Here is a 23610-nt window from a genome sequence, read left to right as displayed (position 1 = left end):
AGTTTTACCATACACCAAATATTGTAAGTACATGTAATAATAATTATTTTTATTAGTTATTATTAATTATTAGTAGTTGTTAATAAATAAAATCTAATAGATAGATAATTAATTACCATGGAATTGTTGCATTAAGAAATTTTTGAATACAATTTAAAAAAATATCAGTGCTATGAACAATTAAATTATAATCGATGATAAATGCTTTTAATTTTATTGGCAATTCGGAATTTTTAAATATATATTGTTTGTTTTTTTATTTAAAGCACGCACACACATACAGTTAATAAATTCTATGAGCTCATAGACACAGCAAATATTTATTTTATATATTAATATCTTAAATCACATATTTTTACACTATTCATCATTTTTATTTTATAATAAATATATTATTGTTGTCAAAAGAAAAAAAAAACAAAATAAATATTTTTAGGATATACCTAAAAAATTAAGTCGATCCTTGGCCATAACCAAGTTAGCCCGCATTTTCTCGTGTAATCTCTGTGCTCTTTCATCAACTTCTTGTCTACCGACCTAACATTCGACAGCAACTCTTTTCTTCAACTCTCTAATACCTTTATTTGTTATAATTCAATAGCCTTCTCTTTAGGTCCTAATTGTCCTAATAACAAAGTGAGGTTATATTTTTCATTTAACACTTTAATTATTAATTAAAAAAACTAAATAAACAATACCTTCATTTTCTTCATCAATTTTCATCGCCTTACTAATGAATTCAAAAGCCCTTCGATGGAGATGTTTTTGTTTGTCTAGCAAAGAGTCACCAGGATATTTGCAACACAACTGAATTATCTTGATCACTTGACACAGCCAGTAAATCGTTAGTTTTTGGTCTAATAATACTCTCAAATTAACACTGACTTTTGTTTGTCTTAGCTATGCGAATAAAGCAGAAAAAAGTATTTTGTCAACACGTAGATGTATTTAAAAACAACTAACAGATGACAAAGCACTATTCTTAAAACACATTCAAGACGAGTACGAGTGGAAATGATAGGGATAACCGCTTGCTATCACCGTACGACACATCCTCTCGTGATCATTTGCTTTTTATTATTAACATCCCTTTTTTCGTTTATCGCATTATCCTTAATCAAATTTATCAGTATTTTAAGACACTTCGACATTGCCGATTAATACCTACTACATCGACAAGAAGGTTAATGCGTGCAGGCCGGATTCGTTTGCCTGAGTAGATGAACGGATTCAGAACCAAGACTGCTATGGCGAAAATTATGATAAAGCATGGTGAAATCATCACCGTCGTCGTTGTTGTTGTTATTTTTGTGGTTTTTAATCCTTTACAATAAAATACATGGACTCTTCAAGTTAGTGATTAGTTGATAATCGCAAAAAAAAGACCCTGATTCATTATTGGTCAAACCGTAAAATGTGAATGTACATACCACGATATCAAAACATTATCGAATTCTTATTTGAAAAAATTTAGTTAGAAGGCTCACGAAAGCGCGCAAATGAAAATTTTTTGTACAATTAATAATATTAATATTTAAATAGCTCGCGTTCCACGGTAGTTTGCGCATGCGCAGTAGTGTTTATTTGAACCTACATAAGTGGCATAAGTGCAGTGGGTGAAATGATATTAAAAAGTTATTTTTTGAGAAAAGTAAGGTCGAACAAACATTTTTTTTGATCGGACAAACAATAACTAACTTAGATTGATTAAAAAAAAAAAAAAAAAAGTTTAAATACTAAAATTGTCAGCGCTAGGTTTAAGCCCAATTTTTGAAAATTATTTAAAAAAAAACCAAAAACGAACAAACATCAATTTTCCTCGGACATTCATGCACAAACGACGAACAATCGAATTAGTGCAAAAAAAGTGCAAAAAATTGACTTTTCCCCGCCAACTTAAGAGAGCTAACTTCATGTCAACTTGGTATTAATTTAACTTAAGACACTGCACTCTATATTTTTGTATTACAAGCTTCGGCTATCAGGGTAGTTAAATTTGTATACAGTTCAATTTTGATACACACGAGGGTGCCATACGGGACGGGACGGGGACACTTTGCCAAAAAAAATGTAGCCAACGTGAGATTTAAGTTGGTACCACAAGAAACTAAAGGAAAAATGTAAAGGGACTCACACACATGTCAATAGATTAAAGTGTTGTTCCCTCTTTGCGACTAAGAACATTTTAATAGTTTGAATTCATTGTGAATTCAACCAATATATTCAGATAAAACAGATTTGTTTAAATAGTGCAACATGAATACAATAGATGGCGGTTATATGTGCATTATTGAAAAATACATTAATATTCTGGCTAGTCTCCGCATCCTGATGATAGTCGTAAATAGAAAAAAATAAGCAAGCATCCGAACGTGGCGTGTACTCCATAACATGAGCTGATAAAAATGAGTTATTAATGACAATTTTTCCAAGTGTAATATTATATAATTATTTCATAATTATCGAAGGTTAAAAATTTTATTAAATGTAATCCTTTAATAATAAATAATTACTTATTGAATTAATCACTTAATAATAATTGGTGCAAATAATATAATGTTACTAAAAATGTGAATAGTGTGATTTATAACATTTAATTTTACAAAGATATTTGCAACATCTTCTTTTTTTTTTTTTTTATTTGCTTATGCAAAAATATGTAATATATTGTTCAGTGTGTTAAATAATTTCATAATTATGAAAAATTCTGGAAATTTTATTATTTACCAATTACAAATTCATTATTTTAAGAATATTAGAAAGTGAGTACTAATTAAAAGATCTGTTTGTAATTATAGAGGTTATACTTTCGCTAATAAGATTTATATTCTTTTTTTTTTTTTTTTTTTTTTCCATGGCATGATCGTCGCGACAGTGAATTTTGGAGCATTCAAAGTGGTGTCAGCAATTTTTATTTCTCTCCATTTAAAAATGTTTCTTTATTCAATTTTCTTGACATTGTTAAAATTTATTTTTCTGATAAATTAATGTATTAATTATTATGAATCTATTTTGTTATGTCGTGTACAAATATAAATATTTGCTCTTTTTCTTTTACTTATCATGAAACTTTTTTAAATAATGTATTAATATTATTTTTCGATTATGTTGACTTTGATTGATTTCGTGTATTTTGATTGAATCATAAATAAAATAATTCGATTCTTCTAATTAATTTGTTAAGGCTTTTAATAACTCAACCTTCCTAAATTTAATAATAGTAAGATTGTGCAAAATATTTTATTATATAAAATTAAAAAGAAAATAGTGTAAAAGTTCTGAATTATTTAAATTCGAAATAAAAATTGATAAATAATCCATATTTTTGCATGTAAAATGGGTGATTGCTTCTATCATTTTAAGGTTTGCAATGGTTTTTGACGTTAAGGCTACTAATTTCTCACGTGAAAACTTGATGGCGTCACTTGATCAAGCTAGATTTTTGTAAAAAATAGTCCGTAAGAAATTACTTAATTATAATTTTTTTTTTTTTTTTTTTTTTTTTTTTTTAATAAATTACACAATTTATTTTTTTCTTAAAAAATAAATGAACGTTATGAGGCGGGAACTTTTGAATTTTCCAAACTTTTTACATAATTATTGGAGTCCTAAATTAATTATTTAATCTATCAACCGACAGTAAAGACTGTACAAGGCAATGTTTTAGCAATTTCTTTTTTTTTTTAATTGCGACTAGATATTAGAAAAATAATAATATATTTATTTTTTTATTAGTAACATCGTAATAATTATATTTCACAAATAACCTAAAAAAGAGACTTCTCTTGTTGTTAAAGCCATGCCTGTAGTAATTTTCTAATGTATTCAATAAATATATTTGGCGGGACAGTTTAAAATTAAAATTAAAAATTTTTATTATTACAAAAAATTTTATAATATTTGTTATATTTTTATAACGGTTCGAGTTTTTAGTTGATTTTTCAATTTATCAGTCAATACCCATGTATGTATGTCCATACCCAAGTTACAGCAACTTTATATATATTGCTGTGGAATGCTCTGCGAAAAAACGATTAATTTTTTTTTTTTTATTAATAATAACTTTATAATTTTTATACTCCTGCAAGGACCGTAAAATGACCCCTCCACTGTTTATAGCTTTGCCTGCAATAATTTTCTAATTTTTTTAAATTTTAACTGTTGGCGGCAGAGTCTAAAATTAAAATTTTTTATTTTTATTGTTAAAAAAAATGTGATACGGAATATCCATTATTGTGATGAGTAATTGACACGTTAAATCAATATAAAAAGAATTATTATATGTTAACGTCCACGGCGACAAGATCTCCGAGATACGAAAAATGGTGAAAAAATAATTAGGAAGACGGTTGACCCTGAAGGCCATCCCTGCAACTTCCCGCTAATTCCATACCTAAGTATTTAAAATTGCAATTATGACGTTTTTAAGTCTTTGAGCTCAAAAATACAATTTTTGTGATATATTCAGCTCTGCGAGCTCAAAGAGATAGCTTTCCTATGCTTTCGAGCTCACAAAACGTTAAGATCTGTTGAAACCTCAATTTTTGCAAAACGGGGTAAAAACAATTACTTCCCGATTTTTCGATAATCATTGATTTTTTTAGCGGAAAGTTAAAAATTGTATTGATTTATCGAGCCGTAAGACTTAAAGGGCACGGATAATTAAATAAACAATTCTTTCCCAAGCATTCATTTCAGTGGTTTCAAAAGGTTGGAGATACAGAAATTTAAAAGAATAAATTCACTATAGCAATAGCCGTAATTCAAAGTTATATAAGACATGGATTATTAATAAAGAAAAAAAAATCCTCTGCCAACGTCAGTGACTTGAAGCCATCGAAAATTAAAATGAAAAATTTTTTTTGCTATTTTCCGTGCTTCTAAGATCTCTTAGACACGGAAAAATAGATCAAATTATATTAATTCAACTTTTTTCATTTGAATACATTAGAAATACAGAAATTTTAACTGAACAACACGATATCTATGTTTTATCCGACTGATGTTGAAGCTTTGAGACACGAACAAAATTTAAAAAAATTGAATTCTATGCTAATGCCTGACCTTACAGATACGAAAGGCTGATAAAAGGCATTTTATACCGATGTCCGTGACTGTGAGCCCTTAAAGCCACGAAAATTGTAATTGAAATAGAATTTTTGTAATTTTCCGTGATTCGAAGATCTGCTAGATACGGAAAAATTGATTAAATTATATTAATTCAACTTTTTTCATTTGAATACATAAAAAACACAGAAAGTTATAGTAATCAATAAAATATTTATGATTCATGCGGTTGTCGAAGCTTTGTGACCTTAAAAAAAAATAAAGAAAATTGAATTCTATGCTGATGTCCGACCTTACAGATATGAAAGACTAATAAAAAGCATTTGATACCGATGTCCGTGGCTGTAAGCCTGTCAAGCAACGAAAATTTTAAGTTAAATAGAATTTTTGTAATTTTCCGTGATTGTAAGATCTACGAGACATGGAAAAATAGATTGAATTATATTCATTCGACTTTTTTCACTTAAATACATGAAAAAAACGGAAATTTATACTTATCAAGAAGTTATCTATGATTCATGCGGATGTCAAAGCTCTGTTACATTGAAAAAAATTAAAGAAAACTGCATTCTATGCTGATGTCCGACCTTACAGATATGAAAGACTAATAAAAAGCATTTGATACCGATGTCCGTGGCTGTAAGCCTTTCAAGCAACGAAAATTTTAAGTTAAATAGAATTTTTATAATTTTCTGAGATTCTAAGATCTTTCAGACACTAAAATATTAAAAAAATTTAATTTAGATTTCCGTTTCCCTAAAACCTAATAGCTCAGAATTTTTGTGGAAGAAAAAAAAATCTCCTCTGTCTACATCTGAGGCAACGTTGAAGGCCTGAAAAAATCAGCACGAGCTGAAATTAATGATTTATTATTGTCCGTGCTCTTGAAAGTTCGGAGACAGGGATATTATTTTAAAGATCAGTCATTCTAATTTCGATTGTTCGTGCCTTCAAGTGCTTAGAAATCGGAATAATAACAGACGCGTGCTATTTTTTTCTGGCGGTCTAAAACAATTAAATTCTTCATTATCATTTTTAAAGTTTCTATTAAATTCCAAATTTACAGAAGTTCCACAATTATCTATTATTTAGTGTAAAGATCGATGGAATTTCTCAAAAAATATATCAACATTCAATAATTTATAGAAAGATCAACAAATAAAATTTTACTTTATAAATTATATTTTCAACATTTAAATACGTACTTACGCAAAGCTTAAAAAAAGTATTAAATCCTTTTTTTAAGCTTTGCGGTTCCGAAAGTATAAAAATCAGAACCTAAAGCGGGTTTTCTTTGGCGCTTAGGTCGTCCACATGTGCTTGGTTGAACACTGATTTCTTCTGAAAACTCTTTGTTGACAGGAGGAGGATTTTGTGTTGCCGGAAGATCAAGGTGTAGCGGTGAATTGTTTGTTTGCGACGGGATCACAGAATGCGTTGACTCATCACCTGATGAAATTTGCTCATTTTCATCGATTTTTTTGAAGCTTTCTAACAAATTAATAAGCATTTTTTTCTTTTGTTGAGCCGTATTTTCATTAAAAGCAATACTACTTTTTATTTTCTTCAGAATTTCCGAGACTGTTAATTGATCATTTGATTTTTTTTCAATGCTCTTATCAGCCAGAAGTTTTTGGCTTGTTTGAACTTCTTTAGATTTACCACCAACATGATCAAGTTTTTTATTTTCCTGTAAATAATATATAAATTTGTAAGTTAGTGTATACTTTTTGCTTCACAGATAAGTACTACGCTTTACTTGGCTCATTCATGTTTAACTTACTGGCTCATGATTATGGTCCGATATCCATTCTGTTACAACCAATACCTTTCTCTGTAGGTCAGCGGAAACGCGAAGCTGTACTGGACAATCAATTTTATTGGATCTGTAACAAATATGTCTAATCTAAGTATGTCACACATGTCATTAAGTTATCACGATTAAAGTCGGTCGAGTGCGAGTATAGTCTAACCAATATGATAATAAAAAAGTAATAACTTACTTAACATTTCGGGAATGAACGCTGCATTTTCTTTTTGGGACGTAACTTCCTCCTCTTGAGCAACGTATGTAATAATAATGTGATAAATTGGGATAATCATCAACATTTTTACCACTTTTTCTACAGTAAGTCTCCATGGTTCGAGAATCGTATTTACCCAAAGTATATTGGGTTTCATTTTGATATTTTTTAACAACATTGTCGAAATCTTCAGATTTAAAAAATTCTTGGTTAATAAAGAATAAATTAGCCATGACAATATATAAATAAACTTGATTAATTTAAAAAAAAATTAATTTCAATTTTTGAAATTAAATACTTATGAAAATTTATAAATCCTTCTTCTTTCAAAAAATGTTAAAAAATTATAGAATGTTATGAAATTAAATCTTTGAGAATGGTTATGCAGTGTTTATGTCTTTCAATAATGACAATAGAATATCACATAGAATAGAATAACCTTTAGAAAATATCACATCGAAATTGTGCATAGCAATGAAATATTCGATAGAGGTCACTACCATGCTGCTCACGTTACATAGAAAAAGACAGTACTTTGTGTGTACTAAAAATGGTATCTCATAGCAGTGTTGCCAGATTGGGCAATTTTCCGCCAATTGGGCTATTTGAATTGTCAATTGGCGGTTAAATTTTACTGTTGGAGGTTAATAGCCATTGGCTGTTTTGAGACTCATACACTGTTAAAAATTTTTGTAAAATTACAATCAAATTACAAAACAAATAATACCCTGATAGAAAGAGTTTCAAACCAACAAAGTTGGTGTCAGATAGTTGCCACCAACTTAGTGACAACTTGCGGTCAAGTTCTGAATTTGTAATTGTTGGCATCAAGTTGGCTACAAGTTTCTGAGAAAAAGAAGACCAATTTACTGCCGCAATTTGTCGCCCAATTTCTTGTGAAACTTGTCGTTAACTTGATGTGAAAAAAATTCAGAAGTAGTTTTTGCTGACAACTTGGTGAACAAGTTGACACCAACCGAGAGCATTTTCAAGACTTGCTGCCAACTTGGTGACAAGTTGCGGCAGCATATTGCGGGAAAGTTGCGACCAACTTGGCTATCAGGGTAAGTAAAATTACAAATCAGTGTATAGCAATGCTAAATAAAATACAATTAATGTAATTTTCCAACACCTGTCAGGAAATCTAGTCAGATGTATTGTAATTTAACAATCTTCATGTACAAACCTAACACGCATTGTAATATTACAGGACCTTTCGTTAATTTTTAAGAAGAAGCTTTTTAATTTTGCAAACATTACTTGTGATCTGATTCGGCAAATTGTATATAAAATCACAAAACAATATTGTAATTTACATTACAATAATCTCATAAAAAATTTTACAAGTTTTTTTTTATTTCTACAATTTTCATTGTAAAATTACACAGCGCAATGTAATGTTACCAGACAATTTTTATGATATTAAATGAATTGTAATTCTACTTCACTGTTTTCCAATTAAAAAAAAAATACTTTTCAGTTTTACAAGAATGAGACTAATGTATCAAAAAATAACAATGTTCGTCATATTTATTTTTACTAATTTTAAGTCTATGGTTGTTTATTTGTAATAATAAATTCGAGGCATCATTTATCTTTTATAAATTTTAATATTACGCTCAAGCGATTATTTCGAAATCAATATATTTGAATGAGTATATGTTAGACTTTAATTTTTATAATATTCAATGAATTATAAATAATGTAAAAGTTAGTTATTTCTCATCAATGAACAGCATTAAATAACACAAATAATGTAAATAATAAATAATAAGCCGTAAAGCTCAATCACCACATAGGATTAGCTTATAAGAATAATGAGATGTTAAATCACCTATCGGTCGTACGGCGTAGGACGTTAGGTATCGGTCTGGCAAGCGCGCGGCTCGCGTTCGATTCTTAATTAGGGTAAATACTATTATCACTTTATATCATCAGAGTTGTAAAAATTTGGTCTACGTGAGATGCAAAATCTAGTTAGCGCTTCATAAAAATAAAATGTTAACAAAGATTAAATCAAATCTTTCTTTTTTATTATTTCAATTAAAGTAAAATTCAAGGAAAGTATTGTAATTTTACAAACTCAGCTAATCTAAAAATATTTGTAAAATAACAAAACCGTTTTGTAAAATTAGTAATCTCACAGAGCTATATATGTTTTGTAATTTTACTATACCCGATTGTAATTTTATTCCTCATTTTCAATTTCCCCGCCAGAAATTGTTGATTGGAGCATTCGTCGAAATTTCGTTTTATAAATCCTTGTCCAAGAAATATTTTTTTTTTAAATACAAATAAATACCGTTGTAAATATCCAAGCTTTGATGACTCCATTTTTTTATTTTTGTAAATTCGATTCTTTCGCTGAGATATCGATTGTCAAAGTTTTCGATTGTCTGTTGTCTGCTAAGTTCACTCATAAAAAATTTCTAAAAATTTTTATTTCGGTGACAACCAAATTTTTGTTATGTGATTTATTCTTAAAATAGACCCTGAGCAAATATCTGTAATGAAGTTAGTCATGTAATGTCTTAGTCAATTTGTTGTTCATATATATGATAATAGTTGATTACATTTGCCTTGGAATTACAATTTTTATGGTTATTAGTCGTAATAATAATTAAAATTTTTCGCAATGGTGAAAATAAAGCGTGCACCTCGACAGAAATGGTCCTTTTTTGGATATTCTTATCATTTAAAAAATTCATATTTCAATGAACGTTTAGGAAAAAAAATGTGGTTATTATTAAGTTTTAAATTCCTTGCAATAATCAATTTATAAAATATTAATAGAACTACAAATTATGGTCGATTCAGCCAATAGTAACTAATTTTTTCTCATTACATTGTTGTTTAGGTATTTTAAATGTATTTATGATAATTCCAAGATAAAGCGGTGCAATGGTGGTGGTGTTATGATTGACAACAAATTCAAAGAATCTAACAAATATCGTCACAAACATAGTCGAAATCTTAAGTTGGCTGATGATACTAAATTTTGTCAAACTCTAAGACTATTTTCTTGTTTACCATTTGTAAAACCGAAACAAGTTGTGAAAGCTTGGAACGAGAGTAAGTATGCAACTTTTCATACATTCTTACTATTTTGTGCTATAATTTGTTAGTGTTTTAATGAAATTAATCTCTTTCTGTGTCCAAACTATTAACTTTTTACTTGTGTTATATAATCAATTGAAATTAAAATTTTTTAATCTTTCTCCAACTTTTAACCATTAAAGAATTTGATTATAGGTGATATTTTCTCTTCACTTTTTAAAATATGTGTATAGCTATAAAATCGATTGTCTGCGTTAAATATGACTTTGATGACATATAACTTAATAAAACGTCATCATAAGGAATTGGCTTAGTATAAAATCAAAAGATACAACCGAAAATAATTGATATATTTATTGTTTTATGAATCATTTTAAAATCCTGATAACAACAAATCCGGAATTATAAATTATAAGAGTTTAATTGTTAATTATCTGAAAGTAATGAATCTTAACATTATTTTTTTTTTTCAGTGAACCTGAAGTGACATCATCTCTATCGTTGTGTACTTTACGTAAGAGGGTGCAGCGATCTATTAAAAAAGAAAATCCGGTTAATACTAATATTAAGTTAGCTTCGAATAATTTGATGGAATTTGGAAGAAGCATGGAAAGTTCCACCGAAGAATTAAAATATGGATTGCATAAGGAAATGCAATTAATAGCGAAGCTTTTAACATTTCCAGTCCAAAACAGCAAGCGTGAAGTGAAGGAAGCCACTGTTGTTCTTATGTACGATGCAGATTACTTGGAAGAAATTAGTCCTTTCGTAGAAGTTATTTCAACTGACGCGACTTTTGACGCATTTCTGATCTGCATGTGCATAATGGGCAATTGATGACAGTTATGGTTCAATTACGAACTGATAACGATTGTCAAAAGGTACTTCACAATTTTTCATTTGATTTTGGATGAAAATTTTGTGATTATTAAATATTATTTTGCGTAAGCTTGATATACGTTCTTAAGGCGCTGACAAAACATACTTTTTAGCTATTTGACGGGATACTAAATTAGTAAAAATTAAAATTACGTACAATACAATATTTGAAGATAAATTATTAACGAGTAATTGGAATTTTCTTTGAATTGTTATAGGCTATACCTTGCACTTGGGTTCTTATGAACAACAAAAGCACTGATTGTTATTTGCGAGTATTTCAATTTCTGGCTGAGCATTTCAAAAATTTCAGGCCAAAATATTCCATGACTGATTATGAAATTGCATTACGAAATAGTCTAAAAGAGGTTTTTCCTGGCATTAAAACAAAAACCTGTTATTTCCATTATAGTCAGGTTAGTTTAATTATTCCAATCTTTTTATTTGATGCCAGAACAATGAGCTCTCCGAGTTCAAAGAGATAGCTTTTCTCTGCTTTGGAGCTCTTCGAGCTCAAAAGTCTAATAAAATTTTCATCGAACACGATTTTTTGAATTTTCAAGACGCAATAACTTTTGAATGAATTAACCGATTTTTACACGATAGGTGGAATTCGACGTAGTTTTTATAGCCTCGTGAAGAATCGTCAAGTTTGAATTAATCAAACTAGGAATTTCAAAGTAATTTCGTAAAAACATTTTTCTCGGTTTTTTTTTGTTCAAGATATCTCTCAAACGAATCAACCGATTTTCACTGACATGGTGGCGATCGACGTAGTTTTTTTATGTTGAAAGCTGATTTGTTTTTAGAATCGATCGGTAGAGCCGTTTAAAAGTTATTCCAAAAAAACCACATTAGAAATAATTTTTAACTTCCCGCTAATTTTTCGGGGTTTTTTTAAGATTTCTCAAAATCTACCGGCCGCAATTGGTCCAAATTGTACTCAAAATGTGATTATGCCCAAGCTCTTTCGAACTGCGCTAACCGCGATGAAATCGGCCAAATCGTCCAAAAGTTGTAGGAGGTTTACATGTTTACACACACACACACACACACACACACGCGCGCGCGCGCGCACGCACACACACACACAGAGACATACGGACATCATCGCGAACACATTCAGGGAAGCTTTCTAGGACCTCAAAACGTCTAGATGTGATGAGAACTCGATTTTCGAAAAACGAGGTGAAACCAATAACTTCCCGATTTTCGAAAATTTTCAATTTTCTTAGCGGGAAGTTAAAAAAAAAAAAGCGATGTTCCGAACAAAAATTCGATTTTCACGCTCGAAGGGCCCAAAAAATTACACAAGTTATATTTGTGTATATTTGTAATCACAAAAAGATACTTACACTTTATTTTCTATTTTAATAGGCCTTGATCAAAAATGCTCAGGATAAGAAATTAATAGACAAGGATAACTCTAAAGAAGAACGCCCGGAACTTTTCATTGTTTTGAACCGATTAAAACTTCTTGCTTTGTTACCAGCTGAATTCATTGAAAGTGTTTACGAAAAAATTGAAAAAGAATGCTTAAACGATTTTGGCGATTATTTCAGAGATTACCTGAATTATTATAAAAAGCAATGGTGGAAGCAAGAAGGGGCAGAGCAGATTTCTGTTTATAAACTACGGAATCGAACAAATAATTTCTTAGAAAGTTATCATAAGCAATTAAACACTTTCATATCAAAAAAGCCGAAACATAATGTATTTGTTGGTAAGTACTTCATTCTTTCGTAAGAATATTATATGAAAAAGTAATCAAATAATATTTTCTATAAATATTGACATCAATCGATTGAAAAAAAATTTACCTGGTTCGATACAAATCTTGAAACATGGAAGTAATTCTGAATAATTCTATTGTATTGAATGATGAAAAAAGGTTATGAATCAAATAAAATTTTTATAGACCAATAAAAATTTTACAGTTCAAAAATTTTTAACTTTATTCAAGACAATGAAACTCTTCAAAATGATTTTTTGGTTTAATAACTTCTCTTTTGAATAAAGTTAATTTATTTTCAATTTAATTATTTACAGGTATTTTCTACGATATTTTTATAATAACTCTATTACAATAGTTGATATCTATCAAATATTAAAATTAATTGATATCAAGCAGCCCACGGATTTTTAAATAAAAAATTTTTAATTAATAATAAGTTTATATTTTTAATCAGATTTGCTATTAAAACATCTTTCATTGGTTTTTAAACGATAATTTAATGAAAATTTTTTTAGTATAACTTGAAACGAGAAACGTTAATGGGGACCCGATGGTCTAGCGGCCTAAAATTTAAGTTATTTAAAAAAATTTTATTTTTATGTGAAGGTAATGACTAATGTTTTCAAATTTTTTACACTTATTCTATTGCTTATCAACTACACAAAAATGAAAATCAAAAAAAAAAATTTTTTTTTAATTAGAAAAATGGTGCTGAAGTCCCCCTCTCGTAAAATGGCGCGTATTCAAAAATATTTTTTGAAAATTAATTTCGGATTTTTACTTTAAACTACGTGCAATTTTGTCAAATATTTTTTTTTTTTTCATTGTAGTATCGACGATAACTATCCTTCTACTAATTAAAAATCAGTCAATTTTTTAATCTCAGATTAGAGGAGAGATCAATCTACTTCCACCAGTCAGGTCCATTTTCTTTTGAGAGGGGACTTCAGCACCATTTTTTTAATTAAAAAAATTTTTTTTTGTCTTGATTTTTATTTTTTTGTAGTTGATAAATAATAGAATAAGTGTAAAAAAATTTGAAAGCATAGGTCATTCCTTCATATAGGAATAAAATTTTTAAAATAGCTTAAATTTTAGGCCGCTAGACTACCGGATCCCCTTAAATTGTAATATTTTATTAATTAAAATTATTTTTGAGAAATTAATTAGAAAATTGATTTAAACACATCTAAATTTATCATTGAAATTTCGATTTCCTTTCAACCGAAAATACTCATTGCCGTTATTTATTGACCTTTAAGGACTTAATGATTAATAAACTTTCAGAATGAGCCTCTCATAGATATTTCTAAATAGAAGTAAATATATATATATATATATATATATATATATATATATATATATATATATATATATATATATATATATATATATATATATATATATATATATTTACTTCTAATAATGCTTCACAGAATTATTTACTTTGTATATATATACATATATATATATGTTATGGGTGATTGCAATGCAAATCTATTATCATATTCTCGTGATACGGTCACTAGCAATAAGCTATTTACATTATAGGCCTGGTAATAGTCTCATTGGAACCCACGCATCATACGAAAACATCGCACACATGGATTGATATCTGTGCAGTCAATTTATTTTTACTACCGGGGGACAATCATCAAAGCCATTTCTGTCTGGTAATAACCTGATCTACATGTCTATTAAGCATGAAATGTTATACAGCTAGCGGAAAAATGTTAAATATAGACAAAGTTTATATTTTTCGGCAGTGCGACAAATGCTTGCAGAATAAATTATAGTCATAGTGATAGTCTTAAGTTATATTTAGACAATTAAATAATAGAGTTTGTTAATTCCTTCAAATACTTATGAGTTGTGTTTGACAGTACACTGTCATGAAATCGGCATGTAGCTAATGTTAAAAAGGCACAGCATGTGCTCTTTATGAAATTCATATCAATAATTCAATTTTAAGTGTATTGCTTTAAACGTAAACTTTTCGATGCACTGGTACGACCAATTTACAAAATGGGGAGTATGAGCACATATCTCAGCATCAGCATAGTTTGTACATTCACATTCTACGGCGTCACAGATTATTAATTGCGAGTGAGTTTTATAGAGCTTAGTATATATCTTATGCAAACTGGTTTTTTTTTAAATAAGATTGAACTAACAGCAAATATTGCTTCATGGCGTGATCTGTTGAATACAAATAGACTAACAATTCGGTATGCATCAAGAACTTCTTATAAATGATTATTTGTTATTACAAGTTGTAATTTTTGGGATTCTCTTTAGTTGAAAATGACGTCATCTAATACGATTGGCGAATTTCGTAATTAAAGTTTGTTGCACTATATTAATCAAGAGAAAAATAAAGACTTAGAACAGTTAGTGTAGGAATGCATGAAATTGTAGGAGATGACAATGATAATTAATGTTAAAATATTATGTATTCAAATTTAAATTGAATTTTATTTGTGCATTGAACCTTTTCTTTAGGAAATTTAATAACCAAAATAGTGAAATTGTCTTTTCAATATTATTATGTCAGGATGCTCCGCTTCAGACGACTATTGTCAACGGCTTATGATGTGAAGAATCAGAGAGTGCTTTATGAATGAAAATTTTTTTCGCGTCATTTCGGCGACTATTTTTATAATTATACCCTTCTTTGTTCACGGAATCAAGATACTTTGCATACTATTGTCAAGATAATTCAATAGAGTTCAATTCTACATTTTTCAAAAATTTATTATGTGCAATATCAGTGGAAAAGTACATCAAGATATTTTAAAAATGTACCTGTCCTTCATTTATAAAACCCTGAAAACATTGCAACTTGTGAAAAATTTCATTGATTGAGTCGAACTTTTTTTTGAAAAATTCTCTTAAAAAATTGTAAGTCATTGAATGCGAATGCCTAAGTAACTTGGTCGTTTATTTGCGATAAAGGGGTTACATGGGTTTCGCGGTTTCAAAAAATCGATTTTTTTCTATTGTCTTATTAAATTCAACAACATCTCTAGAATATTGTCTTAAAGTTTCAAATCGATGCAAATAATAGTTTCGGAGATACAGTTTTAAAAATTTACGCGCTCAAAGCGCTGTTGTATTGTCACTCAAAACTTTAAACGCATTTTTTTCAAAACTATGTTTTCAAAGACGGTTATTAAGATTTCTTGAGAATTACTCAACCCATCTTGATGAAATTTTTGACAGGTCTTCAAAATATAATTTACAAGGTCTGTGACGGAGGATTTTTAATTTCCTGCTAAGAAAATTGAAAATTTTCGAAAATCGAGAAGTTATTGGTTTTACCCCGTTTTTCGAAAGTCGAATTTTCATCAGATCTTGACGTTTTGAGGTCCTAGAAAGCTTCCTTGAATGTTTTCGCGATGATGTCCGTGTGTGTGTGTGTGTGTGTGTGTGTGTGTGTGTGTGTGTGTGTGTGTGTGTGTGTGTGTGTGTGTGTGTGTGTGTGTGTGTGGATGGATGGATGGATGTATGTAAACCTCTCATAACTTTTGAAAGGGTTTGATCGATTTAATCGCGGTTGGTGCCCATTCGAAAGATCTTGACTGAACTTAGATTTTGAATGTACTTTGAACCGATTTGGACCAGTAGATTTATAGAAATCTCAAGAAAACGACAAAAAAATTTTTTTTCAAATGTGGTTTTTTTGGAATAACTTTTAAACGGCTTGACCGGTCGATTTAAAAAACTAATCAGCTCTTAACATTAAAAAACCACGTCGATCGACACCAAGTCGGTCAGAATCGGTTGATTCGTTCGTGAGTTGTCGTTGACGACAGAAAACCGCAAAAAGTGTTTTTTCGGAATTGCTCTGAAATTTCTGGTTCGATCAAATTAAACTCAAAGATTCTTAATGATGCTTAAAAACTGCGTCGAATGCCACTAGCCGCGTAAAAATCGGTTCATTAATTCTAAAGTTATTGCGGTTTGTAAATTTGAAAAATTGTGTTTTATTAAACTTCTATCAGACTTTAGAGCTCGAAGAGCTCAAAAGCATAGAGATCTATCTCTTTGAGCTCAAAAACGTCATGAAAGTGCAATTGTAAGCACTTAGATATGGAATTAGCGGGAAGTTGCAGGGATGACCTTTAGGGTCATCCGTTTTCCGGATTTTTTTCTATTACAACTATATTAAAAAAAAACGTCGCGAAATTTTAACCAAATTTTTTAATTTTTTTTTTTTAGAAAATCCTCTCTGCCGAAAATCCAATTTTTTTTTTTTTCTTTCGTACAAGTTCTAGTTTGAAGTGTTAACTAATGCACATATTTTATTTTTACTTATAATTATCCTGCTAGAAGTTCTGCTGTCAACGCGGACGCATGTTATATCCGAGGGTATTTTTTTTAATATTAGTAATCCTTTATTGAACATGCATCTTTAAGACAGTAAAAAGTTTGAATAAAATATCTCACTTTTAATATTAAAAAAATTGTTGAAAATAGGCCATTTTTTCCTGGAGGAAACCCATGTAACCCCTTAATAAAATAAAAAAAAAAAAAAACCAAAGGACTATATATATTTATATACATTGAGTACACTTATCCCACTAGAAGCGCGTGCGCATTATGATTATATTTTAGCTGTTTGATATTTTTTCACATTCACTTTTGCACGGCTCATGATGCGAAGCATTAGAGTGCTTTACGATCGAAAAATTTGTTATTTTCTTATTATTTCATAATTAAATGAGCATTATGAGTTGTGCACTCTCGAATTTTCCAAATTTTTTTATTCTTACTCCCTTTATGAAATATAGTTAGAGGTGCTTAAGAAGAAATTGTCGCCAGAAATTGACTCTTAATTTCAATTCTTAATACTTGCTGAATTGATTTGATAGTTTCGTATTTATCCACTCGTAAGCTTATAATTTTTCTTTAATTATCGATAGCTTCACAATATTTTCCGTTATTTGATTGACCATAAACAAAAATTATCAAGGAACCTTTACTCGTTCGAAAAAGTTTCAACTGATTTATGACTTATGTATCGTTTCGACAGTATAAAATTCACAATTTACTCGAGGTAGACATCAGTAGCCCACAATCCGATTACCCAGATCTAACATTGGACAGAATAATTTTACCAGAATTGCGCTTACCCAGATTTCTGAAATACAGTACATCGTTTACCCAGACATCCATTTACCCAGAGTTTCTCTTACCCAGGCATCCGTTAGCGCAGAAGATCGTTTACACGGGCATCCATTCACACAGGTTTCTTTTGCCCAGACTTTTGAATTTTATCTTGGTAGTTCAATACAATTATAGTAGATGGCGACAACATGGTCAATTATGATTTAAAATTATGAAATAGGTTGGTAGCCAAAAGAGGAGCCGAATCTCAAAGAGCGTTTGGGTCGTGTCACGGTTACCACAGTGACAATAAAGTGTGTTAGTTAAAGTTTTTATTAAATGGAGCGAACTAATTATTTAGAGGATAATTTAAAATTGAACCACAATAAAATCGGTAAGTAATTATTATTATTATTATTATTATTATTATATTATAATGTTATAATTTTTTTTATTCATTATCAATAACACAGAAAAGAAATTAATTGAACAAATAAAACAAGTAGTCCAAATTGAAATTTTTAGACATAATTAACGATTAATTATTTTCATTTTCTTGTGATAATTGTTCAACATAAATGTCATTCCCTTCTGAGTTGATATTATAATGAGTTGATTGCACTGGCACATCGGTCCTAACCTTGAAATCAAGTTTTTCCATTGTCCCAGCAACCAGTGTTGATTTAAAAATTTTTCAGCATTTATGAATTTTAAATCATAATTTATGGCGGTTCTACAAACTCGGTCACGCCTCTACCAGCTATCAATGGAACATGTGGATGGCAAACTTTAACTTAATTATTATTATAATTTTCCATCTCAACCGCCACGAGAAAAATACTGTGCATTATTTATTTATTTATCAGATTAATATTATTGAGGTGTACTCTTATTATCTTAATAATTAAATATACATTTATTAAAGGTTAATTCATTTGATTTGTATTATTTAGTTAAAAATAACTATAAATTGATCATGTTGTCGCCATCTACTATAATTGTATTGAACTACCAAGATAAAATTCAAAAGTCTGGGCAAAAGAAACCTGTGTGAATGGATGCCTGTGTAAACGATCTTCTGCGCTAACGGATACCTGGGTAAGAGAAACTCTGGGTAAATGGATGTCTGGGTAAACGGTGTACTGTATTTCAGAAATCTGGGTAAGCGCAATTCTGGTAAAATTATTCTGTCCAATGTTGGATCTGGGTAATCGGATTGTAGGCTACTGATGTCTACCCTTTACTCGTAAAAGTACTTAAAAATTCTTAGTTTATCATAAAATTATAACGCAAAGGAAATCTTTCCAAGCATGACTAATTTAAAGGTAATCCTCTTTAAGAAAAATCATGGACGATCACGCTTTAATCTAATGCATAAACATTCCCCAAACAGACCATGCATGATCAATCTCCCTCATGGTTGTCTAAACACGATTATACTTTTTCTTTTCAGGCGAATATTCAGGTCTGACTTACGTTACACACAAGTAACGTAAGAAATTTTTTCCGCCAAAACGAGACATAGTTCATAAACCAGCTATAAATATTTTTAAAGAGTAATGATTTCTTGACAATTTTTATTTATGGTGAATCAACTAACGTAAAATGTCATGAAGCTATGAAAATAAAAAAATACAATCTCACGGGTTGAATAAATAAGAAAATTTTAAATCCATGTAGCGAATACTTGAATTTTAAACTAAGAGGCTATTTGTGGTGATAGTTTTTTTTATATACCTACATAAATACTTTATTAATCGAGTAAAAAATATTCATCTCAAACGAAGTAATCTATTATCATATAAATTTAAAAATTAGATATTTCATACCAGAATTAAACTCCTTGACTCTTTTTAAATAGCAAACTCAATCAATTATTGAAAATAACCCATAACTGGCAGATAAACATTGTTGATGTGAATATTGATTAGGATAATTTTTTGACGTAGTAAGGTCTTATAAATCGAAAAATACCGGCTGCACACACGAAAAAGTGTCACGTTCCGCCTGAGCCTGAGCGTGCAAGCGAGAGCGTGGAACAAGCAATAGAGAGGCACGATCGTCCTAAGAGTTAGCTTGTGACACACTCATCTCTCTTCTCGCGTGACGACTGATTTTGCAGTTCGAATATTATTCTATAACTAATTGTTCGTGATAATATTTAAACACATTATTTGAATTAAAGTTTCAAAAACTGTAATTAATATTTGAAAATTAAAAATTAAAATGTTCAACCAGTTTTAAAAATATTTATGTCAAAGCATATCAATAATATCAAATTATTATTATCGATAATATTGATACTTGTTAATAAATAATATTAATTATAAATTAATAATAATTACTAACGATAAATTAATAAAATAATAATACACTTCTCGCAAAAATTGAGGGAACAACAAAATTTCCAAAATTTAGGGGTTCTTCGGGGTACGTTGGGCTAAAGAATTTTCCTCTGACCAAAGTCTTCTTCCCAATATTGACGAAGATACAGTCGATTAACCAAAAAAAAGGGAAAATGGCATTTTTTTGTTCTTTTTTTACGTTAGGTAGAAAAACGTTTTTTTTTAAATTAACCATGACAGATTTTTGTAAAAATTTTCTGCAGAAAACGAAACCTCTTTTTCGCTCGCTGGGCGACCAGCAGTTTCAGAGATATCGGCAGTTGAATGGAAAAGGACCCTTTTGCATTCAAAATTCGATATCTCGAAGACAAATGATCGTGTCCAAGTCCCCCAAGAAGCAAATTGAAGCAGAATAAGCAGGTTATGCGACCTATGCATTGGTCTAGCTGGAAAAATTTTTTCCATGCCCGTGGAGCGAAAAAAAAAAGTGTAAGAAATTTGGGAAATTTTTTCTTCTTGCTTTATCTAAGGATTACATGGCTACCAGTGCTCCGAAACATTTTTAACCAAAAAATCTGAAAACTAGAGTCTTCAAGCTTCAAAAACTTTGCTTTTTTGTTTCCTGTACGACCGTTTTTCACTGAAATACAGCCTGTTGAAAATCGCCAAAAAAATTCGGAAATTTTTTTGTTCCCTTAATTTTTGCGAGAAATGTATAAAATTATAAACTAATGAAATAATTAATATTAATTATAAATAATAATAATTATATCAATTATCAAATTATCGTATCAATTTTGATTAACAATGTATCAATAAGTCCTTTTTTTTGCTAATTTAATTTTTAAATATTCAAAATTTTTAAATTTTTAAATACAAAATAATGACGTAAAACTATCGTCCGTAAGCCGATTTTACAGACAACCAATTTTTTTTTGTTAGGGGCGATCAAATCGGTGGCTATGGAGTCACGGGCTCACTTCAGTAAAATTATTGCTGGTAAGTATGAAGGTAGAGAACAAAAACAAGAAACGGTTACTCGAAATGCAGCTATCGAAGAATTTTGGCGAAAAATTGAAGGCATATCTGAAGATATAAACGGCGATAAACGATTTCAAGAATTATTGAGAATTATCGATCAGATGCCAGAAATTGAAAGTTTAAAACAAAAAGAAGGAGAAAAGATTAAACAGTTGATTAAAAATATTAAAGAACAAGATGAAGGAATTGTTAAATATGATAGACTTGGATTGATACAGATAAGAAAAATTAGTAATAATAATGACATGTTGGAAGATTTGAAATTTTATCGGCGTAGATGTTTTGCTACAGATGAAAAAATAGTATTCAGAGTTGAACATATTGAGTAAAACTGTAAATAATCGTGAGTAAGTCCGTGTTAAATTTATAATAAATTTTCTATTCAATAAGAACAATATAGAATTTCTAAATTTACCGATTTTGTGATCATTTTTTTATTTCCAGGTTTTCCATGTCGCCGAGGCCCTAGAACTATAAAAATATTTAAACAATCCGTAAACTTTAAATGTTCTGTATCGGTTAGGTAGTAGAACCACGGAAATCAAAATAAAAAAAATTTTATTCATTTTACCGCTTCCCGAAGATTTGATGACCACAAAAATTGCTATAAATAGTATATATAACATAACTATGCCGGTGAATTAACAAAAGTCGTAGATCACATATAATTTTTAGCCGAGACAAAGCCGAGGAAACAAAAAAAGTTGCCCCATTCTGGTCGGAGGGTGGAAAATAATATTTTATTCAATATTTTCTGTCCTTGTTTAATTTTCCGTGTCCCTAGGTCCCTAGGTGTTACAGCACAGGGAATTAGTACGAGAGAAAAATTTTTTTTCTAGTTTTCCGCGTGTGTTTTTTGGTCTTAAAGTCACAGACATTACTGTAAAAATTTTTCTATCAATTCTCCATGCTTTTAAGGTCTTACGGCCCCGGTTGTCAATTGAAAATGCTTTTTATTTAAATTTTTTGTCTTGTGGCTCCTGAAATCACAAATATCAGTATAAAATGAATTTTCCGTGAATTTTCCGACGTTAGCAAAAGAGTTACATTTAAAATGCATTTTACTGGTCTTTCGTATCTGGAAGGTCAGACATCAGGATAGGATTCAACTTTTCGTTAAGATTTTTCGTGCCCAGGGCTTTGACAACCGCATAAATCAAAAATATCTTATTGATTAGTTGAAATTTCCGTGTATCGCATGTATTCAAGTAAAAAAACTGAAATTTATATAATTTAATCAATTTTACCGTGTCTGGAAGATCTTAGAATCATTAAAATAACGAAAGTTCTATTTCATTCTTTTTGATTTAAATTTTCCGTAGCTCTTAGGTTTAAGAGCATGAATCACAGATATCTTATTGATTAGTATAAATTTCCGTGTTTCTTATGTATTCAAATGAAAGAAGTCGAATGAATATAATTCAATCTATTTTTCCATGTCTCGTAGATCTTACAATCACGGAAAATTACAAAAATTCTATTTAACTTAAAATTTTCGTTGCTTGACAGGCTTACAGCCACGGACATCGGTATCAAATGCTTTTTATTAGTCTTTCATATCTGTAAGGTCGGACATCAGCATAGAATTCAATTTTCTTTATTTTTTTTTAAGGTCACAAAGCTTCGACAACCGCATGAATCATAAATATTTTATTGATTACTATAACTTTCTGTGTTTTTTATGTATTCAAATGAAAAAAGTTGAATTAATATAATTTAATCAATTTTTCCGTATCTAGCAGATCTTCGAATCACGGAAAATTACAAAAATTCTATTTCAATTACAATTTTCGTGGCTTTAAGGGCTCACAGTCACGGACATCGGTATAAAATGCCTTTTATCAGCCTTTCGTATCTGTAAGGTCAGGCATTAGCATAGAATTCAATTTTTTAAATTTTGTTCGTGTCTCAAAGCTTCAACATCAGTCGGATAAAACATAGATATCGTGTTGTTCAGTTAAAATTTCTGTATTTCTAATGTATTCAAATGAAAAAAGTTGAATTAATATAATTTGATCTATTTTTCCGTGTCTAAGAGATCTTAGAAGCACGGAAAATAGCAAAAAAAATTTTTCATTTTAATTTTCGATGGCTTCAAGTCACTGACGTTGGCAGAGGATTTTTTTTTCTTTATTAATAATCCATGTCTTATATAACTTTGAATTACGGCTATTGCTATAGTGAATTTATTCTTTTAAATTTCTGTATCTCCAACCTTTTGAAACCACTGAAATGAATGCTTGGGAAAGAATTGTTTATTTAATTATCCGTGCCCTTTAAGTCTTACGGCTCGATAAATCAATACAATTTTTAACTTTCCGCTAAAAAAATCAATGATTATCGAAAAATCGGG

At 29.6% G+C, this 23610-nt stretch overlaps 3 protein-coding genes across 7 annotated transcripts; 2 read left to right on the top strand and 1 right to left on the bottom strand.

Annotated features, from left to right (window-relative positions):
- Nucleotides 1-307: 307 nt before the first annotated feature.
- LOC141529574 (uncharacterized) lies at nt 308-7470 on the bottom strand. The gene is made up of 4 exons (XM_074246184.1): nt 7071-7470; nt 6851-6953; nt 699-6757; nt 308-625 (listed from the first exon to the last, which is right to left on the bottom strand). Exons 1-3 carry the CDS (start codon nt 7322-7324, stop codon nt 6296-6298), a joined length of 819 nt encoding a protein of 272 aa, XP_074102285.1. The 5' UTR covers nt 7325-7470; the 3' UTR covers nt 308-625; nt 699-6295.
- A 544-nt stretch (nt 7471-8014) lies between these two features.
- Nucleotides 8015-10921, top strand: LOC141529578 (uncharacterized). Of its 2 annotated transcripts, none has more exons than XR_012479619.1 (3): nt 8015-8155; nt 9980-10163; nt 10622-10921. XR_012479619.1 is itself a non-coding variant. In XM_074246189.1 (3 exons), the coding sequence occupies exons 1-3, from the start codon at nt 9727-9729 to the stop codon at nt 10633-10635; spliced, it is 333 nt and encodes a 110-aa protein (XP_074102290.1). In that variant the 5' UTR covers nt 9602-9726; the 3' UTR covers nt 10636-10921. The 2 variants fall into 2 exon arrangements, 1 of the variants encoding a protein (XP_074102290.1); XM_074246189.1 differs by lacking the exon at nt 8015-8155 and adding an exon at nt 9602-9830 and having other exon boundaries at nt 9949-10163.
- A 40-nt stretch (nt 10922-10961) lies between these two features.
- On the top strand, nt 10962-23091 carry LOC141529874 (uncharacterized). Of its 4 annotated transcripts, none has more exons than XM_074246601.1 (5): nt 10962-11029; nt 11246-11443; nt 12405-12750; nt 21159-21600; nt 21702-23091. In XM_074246601.1, exons 1-4 carry the CDS (start codon nt 10985-10987, stop codon nt 21584-21586), a joined length of 1017 nt encoding a protein of 338 aa, XP_074102702.1. In that variant the 5' UTR covers nt 10962-10984; the 3' UTR covers nt 21587-21600; nt 21702-23091. The 4 variants fall into 4 exon arrangements, with proteins under 4 accessions (XP_074102702.1, XP_074102701.1, XP_074102703.1 ...); XM_074246600.1 differs by having other exon boundaries at nt 21159-21604; XM_074246602.1 differs by lacking the exon at nt 21702-23091 and adding an exon at nt 14314-14435 and having other exon boundaries at nt 21159-21456.
- The last annotated feature ends 519 nt before the right edge of the window (nt 23092-23610 follow it).

The sequence above is a fragment of the Cotesia typhae genome, unplaced genomic scaffold (assembly GCF_013202065.1).
Source record: "Cotesia typhae breed Kobodo isofemale line unplaced genomic scaffold, CoteBio_Ctyphae contig_48, whole genome shotgun sequence".
Lineage (NCBI taxonomy): Eukaryota > Metazoa > Arthropoda > Insecta > Hymenoptera > Braconidae > Cotesia > Cotesia typhae.
The sequence above is the reverse complement of the archived record's forward strand: the minus strand, read 5'-3'. Positions and strand labels throughout refer to the sequence as shown.

Excerpts from the sequence above, each read along its gene's own strand:
- LOC141529574 (XM_074246184.1), bottom strand. The coding sequence starts at position 7,324 with ATGGCTAATTTATTCTTTATTAACCAAGAATTTTTTAAATCTGAAGAT. Across the intron at positions 6,954-7,070 it reads GTTCATTCCCGAAATGTTAA|ATCCAATAAAATTGATTGTC; the intron begins GTAAGTTATTAC and ends TATTTGTTACAG. Across the intron at positions 6,758-6,850 it reads CGGACCATAATCATGAGCCA|GAAAATAAAAAACTTGATCA; the intron begins GTAAGTTAAACA and ends TATTATTTACAG.
- LOC141529578 (XM_074246189.1), top strand. The coding sequence starts at position 9,727 with ATGGTGAAAATAAAGCGTGCACCTCGACAGAAATGGTCCTTTTTTGGA. Across the intron at positions 9,831-9,948 it reads CGTTTAGGAAAAAAAATGTG|GTATTTTAAATGTATTTATG; the intron begins GTTATTATTAAG and ends ATTGTTGTTTAG.
- LOC141529874 (XM_074246601.1), top strand. The coding sequence starts at position 10,985 with ATGACAGTTATGGTTCAATTACGAACTGATAACGATTGTCAAAAG. Across the intron at positions 11,444-12,404 it reads GTTATTTCCATTATAGTCAG|GCCTTGATCAAAAATGCTCA; the intron begins GTTAGTTTAATT and ends CTATTTTAATAG. Across the intron at positions 12,751-21,158 it reads GAAACATAATGTATTTGTTG|GGGCGATCAAATCGGTGGCT; the intron begins GTAAGTACTTCA and ends TTTTTTTGTTAG.